We start from the raw sequence: 18,222 nt of genomic DNA, 5'->3' as shown, positions 1-18,222 counted from the left end.
AACACACAGCAAGTAAAGTGTTACCTTATTATTTCACTATTGGTTTATTTGCGTATAATTTAAAATGGCGACTTCAATCAAAGTCCAGGAGTTGTGTAACACTATGCTGACATTACCTTGCCATAAATTCAACATCACTAAATCGCTAAATACTTATGCATTTCTTCAAAGTTCTTCCCACAAAAGTTGGTTCGATCAGAAAAAGAATTATTATTATCATTATCATTATTATTATTATTATTATTATTATTATTATTATCTTTTGTATATTTTCATATTGATTCATGCGCAGATTCAAGAATATAATTAAACTGTTGAGCGTAACTGTAAGATGTATGCTTTATTTCATCGCTTATTACATGCTTATAAGACATCGTGTGAATACAAAAAGCACTGACCTACGTCAGTCCCCTTTAAACCGCGTTGATCTTATTTAATTCACTATTAGAGAAACATTACTTCATGTTAAGATATGTTCGCTCTTGATATAACATTAATCATCATACGAGGTAAAGGAATAATCAAGAGTCCTGAAGTGCTGATAAGACAAATAAACAAAGAAATTTATTACTCAGCTGATCAATAATATAGCGCAGCTGCAAAACAGTTTTCCAAATCGGGCACTACAACTGCCCTCGACCCGACAGGTGCACGTCTGATTCTTCAATTGCTGAATGACCGACACATCAGGCAGGAATACAACTGTATTGCGGCAGCGTAGTTATGTAAAATTGGTCTTTTATCTTGCAGCTATGTTATGTAGCCATGACTGATGGCCGAACAACTAACCACAAACCAATAAATTTGGTGGTCCTATCTCACGTGTGATCTGCATTACTTTTGGGAAATTTATGTTACCAGATATGTTAAATTAGGGCATGTATCTGACTAGTTAGACGGTCTATTTTGTGTTCCTCGGTCGTAAACACCAACTTCTTTTGAAAACTGTGAGATATTGAGTTGCGCTAGGACGTGTGAAACATTGTGCGTTACTTCTATGTTTTCTATAGGTGTTTGATTCCATGTTTAAAATTCGTCCTTAGAAACAACTTGAGCACAGGACATCAGTCTTACTCAAGTAAGCTGCATTCATTTATTGGCACTAACATTGCACAATGAACATTATCAAAATTATCATCTTTTTCCTCTTCGTCTTCTTATTTATTTATATTCACAGTAGGTGGCAATACTTCTATGGTAATATAAACTGTTATTAAAATGTACTAGAAGTGTTAATGTTACATGATGAATTAGACACATGTATATGTTCATTATTTCAACTGCTTTTACTTAAAATGTATGATAAAAACATAATAACATCTATACTGTATAAAACTATATCTTAAACATTGCGAACTAAGTGGCAATTTAATTAGATCAATTACACACATGTATCAAAATTGTCCACATGTTAAAAGTTCCTCTTAAAATGCCTAAAATATATGATAAAGGAGTAGTAGCCCTTGTGTAAAACTATCTTTTTGGGGTTTAGATTCAGCATTGCGCACTATCGTATTCAGATCTATGTTAATGGGCTAACCATCCCAGATCCATGCATTGGATCACACACAGTATAACAACGGTTTGCGCCACCATGTAGTGTAATAAACAAAATACACACAGTGAGTAAAATCTCTGCTGAGGAAGGTTTTTGATGTTGATAGTCCCACAATAAGATTTGCTCATACATTACAAAACTCAGATGTTCAAATACTAGATGACAATTTAAAATAGGTCACGACAATGTTGACTATGAAACAAACAAGATATTATTTCTATTCATGCTAATGGTTGCAAAAGTTGCGTTGATTCTACTAATTGTGTTGCTTATAAAATTGCTCTAAATGCCAATAACAAACCCGGTTAGTTCAAAACATGTAGTTTGATGTACTAAGATCAGAAAGAAATATCTGATGCGCTCTCTTAAACAACTAAATTTACCAATGAAATAGATGCTGCTGTAATAGCGAAGTCCTAAAATAATAATTGCGAATATCTATAAACTATCAAGAAAGAGATAATATTTACCTCCTGATGTTCCAGTACTTCCACTGGTGTCTCGTATACCACCAGTTACAGTATATATTATTGCGCTGGGAAAGATGCAGATCTTGTAGTTGATACATTCATGCCCATTGCCAAGGCCATATAACAAATAGTTTTTCCACATGTGATATTTTCTCTTTAAATTATTTTGTTCATTATTTTAATGTTTTATTTGCGGCTTCTAATTGCACTCTGTTATTATTAACAGTTTAAAATACACAATTAGCTTTATGGGGATGGCGTGATTCTTTGCAGATTTCAAAAAGAAAATAAAAGTATTCTTTTTATGTTGTTAATGCATTTCAGCAGCAACTCCGAATTGAGAAAGTCTACATCATGTACATAAACCTACGTTTATCTTTCCTCTTCCCCTACGGATGGAAATTATTCACTTCAAACTTTCTAATGGTAATTATCTACCTCCTTACTTATAGGTTAGCTAAAGATTATGTTGGATTTTTTTTATATCTCTATTTCTTCAAGAAGTTGTTTTGATTGCCTTATGTACGCCTGACAGATAATGTATCCATATTTTCTTCGATAGGATAATTTCTTGCCTGTTTAATCGAACCTAATGAAAATAACATAACCGTAACGGTTTTGCTGATTAAAACGTGTATACTATCCTTGTTATGATGTCTCGTAACTTGCGAGTGAAGGAAATCTTAAATAGAACGATTTAAGTGATTTATTGACGACGTAATAGAGCGCTAAATGTTACCAGGAAAAAAAGTTTCATACTGTAATACAAAAAGTGTAAACTAACATTGCTAATTTTGTTAAAGTTGTTTAAATAATTAATATCAGAGATTTCACATGCATTAAATGCAGCTAAAAACAAGAAATATTATAAACGCAACTTTCCGTGCAGCATTCAAATATGTTATGTTGCCTATATCATGTCATGCCGGAAGATTCAACGTTTATAATAGGTCCACATCTACATACTTCAGAAATAAAGGATTACATTTATGTTTTGAAAGCAATCCCTCTCCCCCCCCCCCCCCGACTAAATCCATGTATACTGTCAGTTTAACCATTTAAAAATCCGAAGTCTAAGCTCTCAATCTTTAAATATACAAAGAATTACTAACCAATTGCACCTTTTGTTACATCCGACACTGCCAATAAAACATTACATTAATTAATTAATTAATAACGATATTACAATTGATTTCGTCAGAGAACGAGAACTATCGTACCGTTAGAATACGATACAAACTCGCAGACATAATGTTTTTCTGGAACAAGGTTAGAATAGCTTCATGTTCATGGAATATGTGTGTAACAGCAGCTTGATTACGTGAGGCAAATATAACTAACAGTGTATTTGTTTATTTGGCTTATTCGTGGCTTTGGTGCCACATAGTTAGGGTTAGTTCTAATAGCCTTAATGGCCAATTTAAGCAACAACCGTATTTTAAAAAATACTATGAAACAGTAAATAGAATCTTCGGTTGTGCATTAATGTTGGAATACAGCACAAAATCAAATTACATTTTTCTTGTAGTGTATTCTTTTTGTTATAAAGCCTTAGGTAGAATAACGAAGTGAATATAAAACAAGGTCGTGCAATATTACTCAGAAGACATTGTTCATATTTTCCCATATAAATGCAGTAACCAATTAATTCTGATTTATAGGACGATACATATATTTCATTAAACCGCTGCTTTCTACTCGAATAATTTTATTCACCTCATCAATATGAAATGTTCGGTGCAAAGCTCAGAATATATTATTATCCAAACAAGACTGTACCGATTTTCAAATTATTATGGTTAGCGGGAAGTTAAACATTAAATTAAGTGAATAATATGTGTGTCTTTATTGCTAAAATATCCATACCCTTGCATTCCACACTACACACTGATTGTAGTACTAGCAGAAATTATTTTTGTCTCTAGTTCATCGATTCACCGAAAACACAGATGATACCTTATACATTGGACATTTTAAGACACACAACCCAAAGTATATTCTTAACAAATCTTAAAATTACACATCTTACAGAATAATATAATAAATGACGTCTTCAAGCATAAGGCTAATTAACCTAGAGTTACAAATACACACCAAACAGAGCGGAAAGTACTATCGTTGGATCGTACTTATAATACAACGTTATATTACGTATTGAGAAAAATATTATTTTACATGTTAGAACCTTCTAGCTAGTATTGTACTAAAATTGTAGCCTGTACCGGCGGGTTACCGTACTCATCGCCTAGCCAGCATGCACCAATCATATACCATTTCGACCTTCTGTTATGTCTGGTTGAATATTTGCACGCTCTAAATTAACTTATATATGCCTTTATTTCTCAACTGAGTCCGGCGTGACTGCATACTTAGATGAGAATTAATAACTTGGTCGATAGGTCAGTATGTCTGGTACGCAAGAATATCTGTATATCACATGTTGGCAACAACAGACTTAGAACACGTTTTCCAAAGTTTCGACCTAATGAAGCTCTTCTTCGCAGGTGCAGAAAAAGAAAAGGTAACATGAACGATTGCGGAACACAAAAGCTGAGTTAATGTATGCTTGAATGACCGGGAAAATATGCAGAAACATGTTCTGAAAAGAAGAATAAAATTAAGAATGTTATGAGAAAAGTCCCTCTAACGGAAAACTATATATATATATATATATATATATATATATATATATATGTGTGTGTGTGTGTGTGTGTGTGTGTGTGTCTCACAAATAAAAACCAAAGAGTAATATATATATATATATATATATATATATATATATATATATATATATATATATATATAAGGGAGATAGGAAACGGACACTTTCAATTACGTTAATAACCGATATTATCGTTAAGCTGATTATATTCGTGAATATAATATTGATTAATTGATTATACTCAATAATTACACAGAAAAATTAAATTGTATTTTTAGTATATACCAACTTTGCTCCTGATCTGAATCATATTAACCTACTCTTCAGCACCACCACCACCACCTCTCCGCTTTTGTAAATTCGCCTCAACATCAATAATAATTTTAAGCTACTCATAAGCAAAAATATGAATGTTTTCAGAGAAAGATGTGTGCAGTCGCGTAATATTTTGCAACAATTGACAGTTCGTAACCTATTTACAATAGCACAAAGCAAGTATGATTATTTGATGCAATACACAGGTTGTTTAACCATGCACGTAAAGTAGCAAATTTGGACATCACTTCGTAGAGAAGTAAACAGCCTCGAGTCAGGTATCATCGACAAAATATAATGTCCATAGATAGGTAATGCAGCTTTCATTTATTGATCTAGCTCACAAATGCACTATTCGCCTACTGCAAATATTACGTTAATTCATACACAATCAATCATGGGATAGCATTATTTGAAATCTTCTATTTCACTTGTGAAAATATAGGACACAAATATTTCAACAATTAAGTTCTATATTTCACATTTAGGTATATATTAAATATATACAATTATGAATCAGAGGAATTACAAAATGACTCTGTGTTTAGAGGAGCGTGTTAATTACGGCCTTGACTACCGAGAGTAGCCAATAAGTTTTCTGATAAATAGTCAAAGTTGTTCTTACTTAGAATCTGCAGCAATTATCACAAAGTAGAAGATCCATTTGTTGCTCTCGATTAAACTTCAACCAAAAAGAAAAGAGCGACGGATGCACGACTGAATGAATGAATGGACTGGGGGATATGATGAATGATACTGAATTATAATTTGCATGCATAACGGGATGGTTATTGCAGTCTTTTTATTTCTCGAGAAAATATACAAGATAGAATGATTTGGTGTCTAATTTTAGTATTTGTGTACCAAGAATAGAGATGCAAATACCTCCAATGTATTTTATGTAAAGTGACAGGTTTAATTCCCATTAAAAAAATAACAGCTTGAGAAGTGTACTGAGCAATGAATCACTGTTCCCTTATGTCGTATGACTGAAAACTGCCGAGAAAGGGGAAAGCCTAAGGAAGCAATTGGCACAATTTATCAGCTAAATAGGAGAGCTTTTGTTGACACTTTACATCATGCTATAGCAATTTCCTGCATTTATATTTTTTCAAGACTTACTCTTTATCTATCTCTACTGCATACGTGGGGCACCTACGGGAAAGCGTCCAAATCCGACAAGACAGATAACCGTGGTTCGGAGTGCAGATTTGAGGATTTAGTTCTGTTCGTAAGATTTGAGCATGTCTTCTTTAAAGGCTTTTTGCCTCTGTTGCCATGCACAAGTCGAACCTCTTTGAAATATCTATAAAGAACACTCAAAATTTTGACAGAGACATGTATTATTTTTTACATAAAATGTCAATTTAAATTCAGGGTTTCGATTCGTTGTAAACATTAAATCAAAGTGATATTGGAATTGCACATCGATATAACCACGTCCACAATCAGACGTCTATTGACCTCGAACACACGTTTTAACCTGTTTTCCAGACATATAAAAACACTCGTCTATATGTGTTGTAATTAATATAAAATCTAAGTCACTCGGCAGAAATAATCCTTTAACGTATTGGAATCTGCATAAAGACTTTGTTCTGAAAATGTTCAGAAAAAGATGAACATTGTCATATGCAGCTGAAGAACTTTTTTTGCAATATAAGCAAATGAACATACACTCGAATATATGTAAGGAAATTCGTCATTCAAAAAGTGAAAAACAGAAGCAAATAGGAAATAAAGCTGATAAAATAATCCACTGTGTCATCATATGAGTAATGGCCTGTGAAGATGGTAACTCTTCCAGTTTAAATCTAAACTGTAGCATTATGTGAACAGTTATGAAGGAAAAGGGGTCAAGTTAACATTATTCCATTAAACGCACCTATACTATCATACATGTAGGGGTGTCTGGAAATGAAAAATAACACCTAAATGATGAAAACCTAATCGTTCTAAGTTTAGAGCTGGAGTTGCAAATCAATCCATTTGTCGTTCTGTACATGCAGGTGGTGATGAAATTCACAGTTTCAGCAATCATAGACTCTGTGTACATACAATGAATTCCGAGTTAGAGTGCCTCCTTAAACCAAGGACAGACGGCATCACGAATACATTCGAAATTTGTCTACGGCGTTTTAATACGAAATAGTCTAAAATATATATGGCATATGTTGACAATAACTCAGGCATGTGCAAACCGTTCTATTTGTTTGCTATATCGCACGCATCATTCGCTTTAGCTTGGGAAACCTATTAGTCGGGAACGTCAAGCTAGGACACGTATTTGCCAAGCAAGAGAATTTCTTGCAATCTCCCACTCATTTTTCAAACAGGGCACACATTTGTGAGATACTGAGATGGAATAGAAACTGACAATATGTAAATATGGATCCTTGCATCTACTGTGTATATCAGTGATTGATTCAAATTTTCCACTTTGAGCTTAGAAAACGTTTTCACTGGATAACCGTCGTTGAAAAGTAAATTAAACAAATATTGCATCACGCTGGAGAGGAGAAAAGAATTGTAATTCCTGGTAAATTTTTACTGCTTAAACATCCTTATGTCTTCTCTTTGTCTAGCCAAAGAAAACTTAAATGCATGTCGGTTTTTATATTTTCGATATTTCCCAGCATTTATCAAGATGCTTGATTGTGTGTGCCTCCAGAAAGTATACATGCAGTAAGAAAGGGAACATTTTTGAGGTTGAACATGAAATGGAAAGTGTATTTATTTCTTGCATATACATAATCTATCGCCGAAGATATTTCATATGCAACCATTTGCTTCTCAGAAAAGATATGTTTGCTTCCCTGCTTTGTCAGCAGTGTTCTACAGCTCTGTGTCGTTCATTGTTCAATCAAACTTTCTTTACGGTAGGGTAAGGTAATAAATATTTAAATATATCATAAATGCAATTTAGTGGAACAAATTAGGCCACACAAAACCTACGGTCCTCTTAAACACATGGCATTAGCACGGGCAGCTCGTGAATAAGAACGTGATTAATGTGAATAATTTATACAAAATGTGATTTTAATGAAGATTGGGTTTAATCTTCTAAACGTTATTTCAAGAGTACATTTGGTATCCAGTATACTTTTGACTCGGCATGGCATGTTATCAAGCAAGAAAATGAATCTTGGAACTATAGTTGACTCTAGTTTCAAGATAAATATTAAACAAGCATATATAAGTTATTACTTGCAAAAGATATAGTATCTCATAACTAGGTCAGACATTGTGGTAGTAAGATTAGGCATGTTTGATCCAAACATACATATATAATATGACACCCTTTCAAAGTGCATTGTACTGTATATATTCAACTAGAATCGGCTGTACGGATCGGTAAATTTTCGTATGATAGCTGATATATAAGGTACTTGTGCAAGACATACGGATTAGTAAATGTTTGCACGGTAGCAGATGTAGAATGTATGGGTGCAACATATGCATTCAAATATAATGATTTAAATATATCCATATTTAAACGCGAATTCAACATTAACATTATTTTCAAGTTTAAATCTTGTCCAGTCTGAAATGCATTTTGAGTAATTTAATAATGCATTAAAATTATTTGGATCCATTTTGACGCCTCATATAAATATATTTTAATCATTAGATATATTTCATATCAGTCGACAGACAAACATTATTGACAAATACATTTTGTATTTAAAATCTTTAATTTGGCATAAAACCTGTGTATTGACAATTAAGGCTGGAACTGAATCGAACCATACCGAAATTAACTGAAGTGGGTAATTCTCAAGCATTTCTGTTTCATCCATTTAATACATAATCTGGTTAGTAGCATGAGGTACACATAATGTAGTCAGTTTTAACACTATTCAGTTGTTAATATCCAATATGAGCGGGTGTCTTCGTGTTGCTCCCCAGGGTAACGTCAATTGGTAAGTACATATATACATTTTCTTATATTTTTTTCTACGTGACAACTGGTGGAGCCTTTAGCGTGACTGTACATTTGTAGTACTGTTCTCAAAATGTTAGGTTGACGTTAGAGAATCTAGCATGCATCTCAAACTGTATCGTATATTGCAAATACCTTTCTAGATAACGTTTAACGAACTATTAAGAAGGGAATTATTAAAATATCCAATCTTCCATAGGTTGCATTATAGTCGATAGATTTGTTACTATTTTATTTTATTGATAGGGTGAAACTGAAACAAGCAAACTGCATGAAGTATGTTTGAATTCTGGCAACATGAGTGTTTGTTGCAGTTTTTCTGTTGTTTTCTCTATTAATACCCCTCGGACCCAATAAGTTGTCAGTATTATTGACTATGTAGCATCGTCTTTTGAAAGGGTTCACATGCTCTTTATGTGCAGTTATTCTCAAGATCATCATATAGTTTGAAGGGGTTTGACACAATGCGCTTCACATAATAAACATTCACATTTAAGTGTCGTTTCCATTCTTCGCTTTCATATCAGTTGTTTTTCGCAACAACGTTCATCATTCAAATATTTCATATCACTTTCATTTTCCGGTATAGATAAACTCCTTTTTTAATTTGTTTAACCTCTAGCTTTATTTTCCTCAGTACATATCATGGCATTCGACAAAAAAAGTGTCACGTGGTCCTGTTGTTAAGAAAACTTAAAACATGAAGTCCATTTCCAACTTAAACGTGTGTCTCCTTGTACATTCGTTATGATGCCAAAGTGTAGGCCAGGATATAAAGCGGAAGCCTCAAAATAATTATCTTAAGTGGACATGAAGGATAATAAATAACATTCAGCCAATCAACAGAGTTTATTTTACTTATTATATCGAAAATGTTAGCAGCGCACGTCCACCATTTCATGAGAACTCTGCCCTTAATATCTTAACATTTCAGATGCACTTTGCCATTTTCTCGTGGAGGAATCTACATCCGTAACTTATAACCGGCACTTCTGGTTATGGCGATATCTTGGTGCTGTTTGTGCATTGGATGACCCTCGAGATTGTGTGAGAGAGAGAAAGCGGTCAGGGGTGGTATGTGTGCCAGTATTACAAATGCAAATAATTAAGTCCGCTGCATTATCAATTGTAAATAATGGAATATACATCTGTGATCGACAAATGAGTAGAGAATGAACTTTTGGTAGCCAAATTTCATTTAATTTCATCCACATTGCTGACGATAATTAAGTAAAATCGTACTACAACACATGTTTATCAGATGAAATCATACATTCAGTCAATCAATAAGTTGACCGGAAGACGTGAAAATTGCTTCAATATCTAGGTGGTAGACTACTGACACGAGCAAAACAAATAATATTCATAAATAAACGTAAATGTAAATATAATTCCTATATTTTTCATTTGTAAACGAACTTATCTGTCTCTTAATTTCTATGTATTTTTTAATATATTGCCCACATTTACATAATCTTGGATGAGAAAAGTGACTTGTTCACTTCCTATTTCTGATGATGTGTGAAGTCGAAGATATATACCATTGACTAAGGCATATAATTAAGTATGCAGAAATATTTGTTTTAATAAATTTCCGTCTGAATGAATATTTATGCTCAAAAGAAAAAAAAAGAAAAATCATAAAAGTTTAGTAGAAACAAAACTATTTTAGGAGTGTAGAACAGTATGAAAGTATATAATCAGCAGCGTGTCTATATTAGAGTTAATTTGGTTAGCTTAGAAGTACTTGGTAAATACAAACCTGATTATGTGTTGTAATAAAATTAATACAATCTTTGAATATTTGTACAAAAATATTAGAATTAAACGAGAAATAATAAAGTGAAAAACATTTGTAGGTCCCAATTTCTCTTTAATTAAAAACGAATGTTTACTGCAACTATTCTTAGTTTAAAAATAATGAAATGAAAATTTTGAGCCAAGTTTCGACTCCGTACAGAGACATAGTATGCAAGCGGGACCGGCCAAGCGTTTATTCTTCACGATATAATTATTCATTATCGGTTTTATTCACATAATAGACTCAGTGCTTGCTGTCAAATTATCTTTATTGTTTATATAGAGGTTTTCTAACATAAATTATTGAATTTAGTTTAATTTTAAATCTTTAAATATTCTATGACAACGGGATACATCTAGATTGCTTAACTGAAATGTCATACGGCTTATATCGTACATATTTATGAAGGTCTATATGATTGAAACCAAAATGCTAACGTGAATTTGTTTAGTTGCTAAGATCAAAATCGTTATTTAAGACCATGCGTGAATACGTTATCCCCGTTGATTAAGGATTTAGTACACATAGGTTTATTTTTCATTAGACATGAACAAGATGCTTTTATTATGATTATTATCATTAATTATGAAGCAGGATTTGTCAGCTCAATATTTGCTGCGCAGAGCGCAGTGATGTGACAACCATTAAATGATTCCATCACATATGTGTCAATTGATGTGACGACTATTAAATGATTCCATCACATATGTGTCAATTGATGTGACGACAATTAAATGATTCCGTCACATATGTGTCAATTGACGTGACAACTATTAAATGATTCCATCACATATGTGTCAATTGTTACATTAGTTGTATCTTAATTCTATGAACACGGGTAGACATCATTGTGACTGCTCCTTTGATTGAATAATTGACAGCAGAAAGGTTTATAAAAATTGGTAATAAACGCAAGAACAATAGTGTAAATCGCTTCAAATTATATGCGTAGCAATGTCCGCAATACAATAATAATATTATATCATAAATTTAAAGACACGTGAGCAATGCTGATATTCAATCAACAATTTCGGCCGTGTATGATGCAAAGCATATTTCCTGTGTGTGCTTATTTTAATGCCAGTTGTGTTTTAAGACGGCGTATCCATCAGTGAAAGTGTGGCCAATGGAATAGAAGTATTTTACCTGGACGTCTGACCAGCTTCTGTTTTATCCAATCAGATTTGAGAAGACTGATCCTTTTGTGTAGTGCTTCCGTTTCTCAGACATAGCGAAGGCCACGGATCTTAGGTGTGATGAGATAAATTATAGTCTCGGTTTTGATCCCTGTATGTTCAATTTGTCGCTTTCTCACAATCGTTTCATTCTCTTCGGTCAAAACATGTTCTAGAGGGGACAAATTTCACAACGATATTCATGTCTACACCTACGAACAATAAATAAAAGCTACGTATAACTGATACATTGTCAAAAATGTTTTTGCAAGTGCGCTTCAAAATTCGAAACATTTCAATGGCTTTGAATATGGCGAATTTAAAAAGGCATTAACACTGAGGATACTACTGAACCATACATCCAAATTTATCACGCAGCTAGCATCTTTGTCTTCACACATAACATTAAATAGACAAAGCAAATCGTGTTTATCTTGTTTTGTAAACGCTGCCATTTCTCACACCACTTGTGTACACTCTCTGAAGGAGGTTGGAATCTCTCATCTGTTTGACACTTTCCATCCTCAGAAAAAGGGATTAATTTTCATACGATAAAATACGATAAAATGAATATAGACGATACAACTGTGGTATAATAGGTAAATAATCTACATGACTGAAACTGATGATACATTTAAGCACATTATTAAACATGTTTCCAATGTCTAATAAATATGCAGAATTTGAGGCTGTATCTACCACTGTGGAAGTATCTGAACCTTCCAGATTATTTGCATTTTTAAAAACTCCAAATACGTTTGCAGCTCACTTTTAAGGAAAATTCAGTAGTCGCAACATAATCATTTTTAGCCATTCTAACTTTTTTCAAGTTCATTTTGTTTTAAAGATTAAAACACGGTACTCTTTACACATTCATTCTTTACATACTAACTTGTTTTCTCCCACGGCAGAGAATATTATCTTAGCAAACTAAAACATTTCCTTTCTAAGTTTTGCAATTGTACATACTCAGTTAAATCATATCTGAATTTCATTAAAATAAATAATCAAAATATTTATATACATTGTCAACCTATTTTGACACTACTTTACACAACTTAAAAGACGGGCCTAAAACGATAATTTTATTCACAAAGGTGGTTCCCTCTGCAACAGCTTGGTAGACATTTTTTCTCTGGTCAATAAAATACCCTGTAATGTCTTCGTGCTCAGTACCAAAGGTATATTTAATCAAATGTCCCTGTACTTAGTTCAGTCAATTTTAATCCATTTAACGCCTCGCTTCTTCTGGCAGGATTACCGTTGAACTGATATAAGCAGTGTTCATTCGAAAAATTTAAAATTGTTTTGTATTTGACATTGTCCGAAACGCATAGAGGTGCCATGTGAGGTTTTTCATTTGTCTAACGTATTCCAGCAAGTCTCCAAACAATTTAAACACTGGTGGGAGATAACAAAGCATGTTGGTGTTTATATATGTGATACGCAAGTTTTATCTCTCTGTTCAGGGAATGCGTGTACTTATTCATATAACATGTTAAAACGTAAATTAGTTATTTCAATCGTTTTAAAGGTAAAGGTGTATTTCCACCGAATTGGCTTTTCATCGATGAAGTGTGGTTAGATGCAATACAAAAAGGAAACGCAATAGACAAAGTTTGACATTTTCCTAGAGATAATGTAGCGAATCTGGATGAACGCATAAACATGGTCCTGAGCGTGACAAATCTTAATATGCTTAAATGTTTTATGTGACTACCATATTACAAATTATCCAAACAACTCGAACGAAAAGGTATGTGAATTTGCAATCAAGCGTGAAGTATATGTAACTGTTTATTCTGAAGCGAAGTGTACCCATTTATTTATAGGAATATACAGTCCAAGAATTTGATCATTTATTTACAAATCGGTAACGATTTTACATATCGGGTACAGTGAACTCGCAAATTATATTTGACGACACTATCATTATAATAATGGGTAAATTGTGTGCATTTATTCTTTTTCAGCAAAGCGTACAACGATAATGCTGACACAAAAGTTAAAATTGCTTCTCGGAGTAATGATAATTGTATCAGTAGCAACGGCGCTGCTTGGCTGTATTTATCAATCACTGATAACATGCAAATGGAAAGAACTATTTCGATGTGATTCCGATGTAGATCTCAGGATCATATGCATTGTTGGAAATCGAGCAATGTCTCTTAAAAGACTCTTGAACTCATTAAATAATGCAACTTATTTCGAAGACATTGTCGTTCTTGACATTTGGATTGACAGATCCAAAGATGGAAAGGTGGATATGCAAACATTGGAGGTGGCGAATTCCTTCCAGTTTCTACACGGTACAAAGTATATTCACATCCAGCCATCACATGCAGGTGTGTACGGACAGTGGATTTACACATGGTACGTCAGTGATCATTCGCCAGAAATAGCTGTTATACTTGAAGATGACATTGAGGTTTCACCTTTTTTCTATAAATGGTTAAAAATGGTGCACACCAAGTATGATAGTTACGATAATATAAATGGATATTCGTTACACGGCAGATGTGAAAATCATGCTCTAATTGCCCCAAGAAACAAATATATCGATGTTCCTAAAAACAACACAGTTTTTCTCTATCCAGCCTTCAATACTTGGGGATTTTCACCACATACAAAGCATTGGCTGCATTTCGTGAACTGGGTGACATTAAAAAGCAACGATACAACATTTAAACCGTCTGTTGCAAACATTGAGCCAACCATCGCGTACGAGAATGCACGAAGGAGAGGAACAGAGGCTAATAATTGGGATTTCTTGCATCTATATCATGCACATGTACACAAACTCTTTACTTTGTTTCCAAATATTCAAGGTAAGATTTGTTTGACATTTCTTTAAAGTGTGTGTGTGTGTGTGCGTGTGTGTGTGTGTGTGTGTGTGTGTGTGTGTGTGATTTGGATTTTTAATGTAGCTTCATATCGCTTCGATATCTGCAGTGGGGCAGTTTATAGTGATGTCTAGTACTGGGGCATCATGCCGCATGATGTTCCACCCAGTCACATTATCCTGACACCAGGCCGACCAGTCCTAACACTAACCTCTTAATGCCGAGTGCCTAGCGAGGCAGCTGTTAGTAGCATTTTTTATAAGTCTTTGGTATGACTCGACCGGTGATCGAACCCGCGACCTCTCGTTAATTTGTATGTCGTCGTATATTGTATTCAGGATGAAGCAATATCCTTTTCATCAGGTACATATATCAATGTTTAGTTATCGAAAATGTGAATATATGTTTTCCCCGGTCTGAAAATGGTTCAAATGCGAATGTAAAAATAAATATCTAGTTGTGTATAATTGACTAATGATCAAACATACGTTGCAGCCATAAAACGATTTTTTCTCCATATTCCTAATCTACTACTACCTTTTAATTGTCTTATTTATGCACTAATTTCAGATCTATTTTAGGTGACAGAGGACTGTCCGTTCATTGGAAGGAAAAAGGACTACATTACCCAGAGAACAAAGACAATAAGTCCTCTGGAGAACTTCTTCGGGACTGGAATCCTGAAATTGAATCGTTGCCTGAAAATCCATTATACTTTGACTTCGCTGGAAGAAAAATTAACCCCAAGAATTATCAGTGGCCGTGATAGTAATAAATATGTTTTGCGTTTCGTCATCCGATATGAGTTATGCTATGTGTGTTGAATTGGGATTCGAACGTAGGATAGTTTAAAGAGATAAACATGTGGAAGATATCTAAACGTTTCAGGATGCTAGATTTATTGTTCGATAAGTACTTAAGAGTAAAATTTTATTGATTTTTGTGCATGCATTTAAATATTCCGTTCAAATTTATACTCTAATATATTGCACTTTATGTATGTCATTTAATGCACATTTTAGTACAAAAATATCCCAAAGCATGATCTAGAAAACATTACATAATAATTCCAAGATTAATTAGCAAACTATCGCATATTAAAATATGGAAAATGTTACAAAATATTTCCAGGATTGAAAACTTCTATTGTGTACCGTAAGTATTGTTTACTCTTAGGGACGAAAAGTAATTATGTGAGCAATAAGGTATGATTAACGTCAAATTTATCATTACATTTATAACAGACTTTAAAACAAACGTGATATTGTTCAGATTATGTTCATTAAAATGCATGGGATACATTAAATATAGCATAAGAATTGCTATCGTCACAAAAAGAAAACGTTTATTTTGGCCTGACTTTTAAATAAGTTTCAGTGACATTAGGCAAACGATTGCAATTTATACTTCAGGTTTGTAATTTAAGACCAATGTATAGGTTATGCAATAGTATTATCTAATTTACTGCCTAAAAGACGTGAATGACTTTGCTTCTTCGCATGTGTAATTGAGCGTATTCTCAGTATTTTCAAAAACAACTGGACTCAAAATAGACGACACAAATTCGCCCTATTTATTTAGTCTATAAATATTGAAGAAGAATAATCCCTATTCGCTTTATTCCTGTATAAACAAATAAATAAGTTAATACATAGATAAATCAGTAATTTTTTAATCTAATTATGTATTTAATTATTGAAATACACCACCTAAACTGGTCATATTTATGTAGTGTACAAATATTCAAGTGGACTATCAATATTTGCTTTATTCCTATTTATTTCTGCTGATTTGTTAGCATCATATATATATATATATATATATATATATATATATAACCTGCATTTAGAGAGTGAGGTATGCATGCGTGTATACGGTAAACACTATTTATACAAGTCGTCCAATTCGGTCTCGACTTTTTTTAAAAAAAGCAGTGCATTATCAGTGAATTGCTAAAATGAGTTGACATTAATATTTTCTAGGATCCTCTGTTTCGTTTACTTCGTCGAATAATAGTTGATATAGTCTACATGTTATTGAGCTAGCGACAATAGGGAGTATCATGCTGGCGGCTGGCATCCTTGATAATTTGATTAATGACTATTTCTAGTTAACTGTTTAAGACTGTACACTACATACTCAATGTGTTTATAGCCCATGACGTTTCGTTTATATATATATAATCGCATTTAAGTTTGCTTTTTCTCTTCTTTATTTCTTTGGTACATAGACATGTCATCTGTAGGCTTGGAGTGTAAGGTCTTTTATAAATATTATTGATATTAGTGTTGAATTGCAATATATATTGTTTATAGTTAACTTGAGTAATTTAATTCCATGTTCTTGTTCTTGAAGATAGTGAGTTTTATGTCTAAGTTATAACCATTACATTTCACCTGCTCCTGCCATTACTACAGTACTTTCCATAAAATGTATAGCATGACGTATGTGTATAAACGTGCCTTCAGTGTACATTTAACGAGTGTTGTGAGGACACTAACACTCTAGGCGAAGGGTATTGTAATAACCTACATTTAGGAAGTGAGGTATGCATGCGTGTATACGGTAAACACTGTTCGCTCTCTTTTTTTTAAATCAGTGCATTAGCAGTGAATTGCTAAAATGAGTTGACATTAATATTTTCTGGGATCCTCTGTTTCGTTTACTTCGACGATTAATAGTTAGTTGGTATAGTCTACATGTTTTGAGTTAGCGAAAATAAGGGGTATCATGCCGGAGGCATCCTTGATACTTTGATTAATGACTAATTCTAGTTAACCGTTTAAGACTGTACACTACATACTCAATGTGTTTATATCCCATGACGTTTCATTTGTATACAACATCGCATTTAAGTTTGGTTTTTTTCTTTATTTCTTTGGTACATAGACATGTTGACTGCCTTGTTATGTGGTTTTTATTAGAACTGTGGGTTTTGTGTGCGTTGTGGGTTTTGTTGGATTTGTGGGTTTTGTGGGTTCTGTTGTGGAATGTTTGTGGGGGTTCAGTCAGCTAGCAGAAATCGAAATACGTACATCCAAGTTATCGTGAGTTTTATTTTTGTATTTTTTTTTTTAAAAAATTTTAATTTATTAAAGAGTTATGTAACTTTAGGAAATATTTTGGACAGTAATTTTTTAAAAAGTTTATTTAAGTGCAAATCGCTTTTTATTTAAGTTATTTTTATTAAAGAATTCCTTTCTCTCTCTTCCAAATTCATATGCATTCTCGTCATTTCTACCTTATTTTTACAAGGAAACTAGATATTGTTATATCATTTGTTATTTAAAACTCAGTTATATGGTCAATTGAGTATTGTCCTCAAAGACCATACCTTTATTTATTTCTTTATTTTTTTTATTTAATTAGTTTTATGAAGATAAAGACAGCCCGAGAGGTTTCTCTACATCACAAATATATAATTCATTTTCTTAAAATATAGGTACGACAATGTT

The 18,222-nt window shown here is 33.1% G+C and overlaps 1 protein-coding gene across 3 annotated transcripts; it reads left to right on the top strand.

The window, feature by feature from the left end:
* Positions 1-871: 871 nt before the first annotated feature.
* On the top strand, positions 872-17,840 carry LOC149808452 (uncharacterized). 3 transcript variants are annotated; one of them, XM_089977551.1, is made up of 4 exons: positions 872-1,078; positions 9,883-10,022; positions 13,898-14,752; positions 15,349-17,840. In XM_089977551.1, exons 3-4 carry the CDS (start codon positions 13,915-13,917, stop codon positions 15,531-15,533), a joined length of 1,023 nt encoding a protein of 340 aa, XP_089833677.1. In that variant the 5' UTR covers positions 872-1,078; positions 9,883-10,022; positions 13,898-13,914; the 3' UTR covers positions 15,534-17,840. The 3 variants fall into 3 exon arrangements, with proteins under 3 accessions (XP_089833677.1, XP_089833669.1, XP_089833680.1); XM_089977543.1 differs by lacking the exon at positions 9,883-10,022; XM_089977554.1 differs by lacking the exon at positions 9,883-10,022 and having other exon boundaries at positions 15,338-17,840.
* Positions 17,841-18,222: the final 382 nt, after the last annotated feature.

Source organism: Sinohyriopsis cumingii, chromosome 1, assembly GCF_028554795.1.
Source record: "Sinohyriopsis cumingii isolate HCF-2022 chromosome 1, ASM2855479v2, whole genome shotgun sequence".
Lineage (NCBI taxonomy): Eukaryota > Metazoa > Mollusca > Bivalvia > Unionida > Unionidae > Sinohyriopsis > Sinohyriopsis cumingii.
The sequence above is the reverse complement of the archived record's forward strand: the minus strand, read 5'-3'. Positions and strand labels throughout refer to the sequence as shown.

Coding starts and splice junctions, on each gene's coding strand:
- LOC149808452 (XM_089977543.1), top strand. CDS start 13,915: ATGCTGACACAAAAGTTAAAATTGCTTCTCGGAGTAATGATAATTGTA. Junction 14,753..15,348: donor TTTGTTTCCAAATATTCAAG/GTAAGATTTGTT, acceptor GATCTATTTTAG/GTGACAGAGGACTGTCCGTT.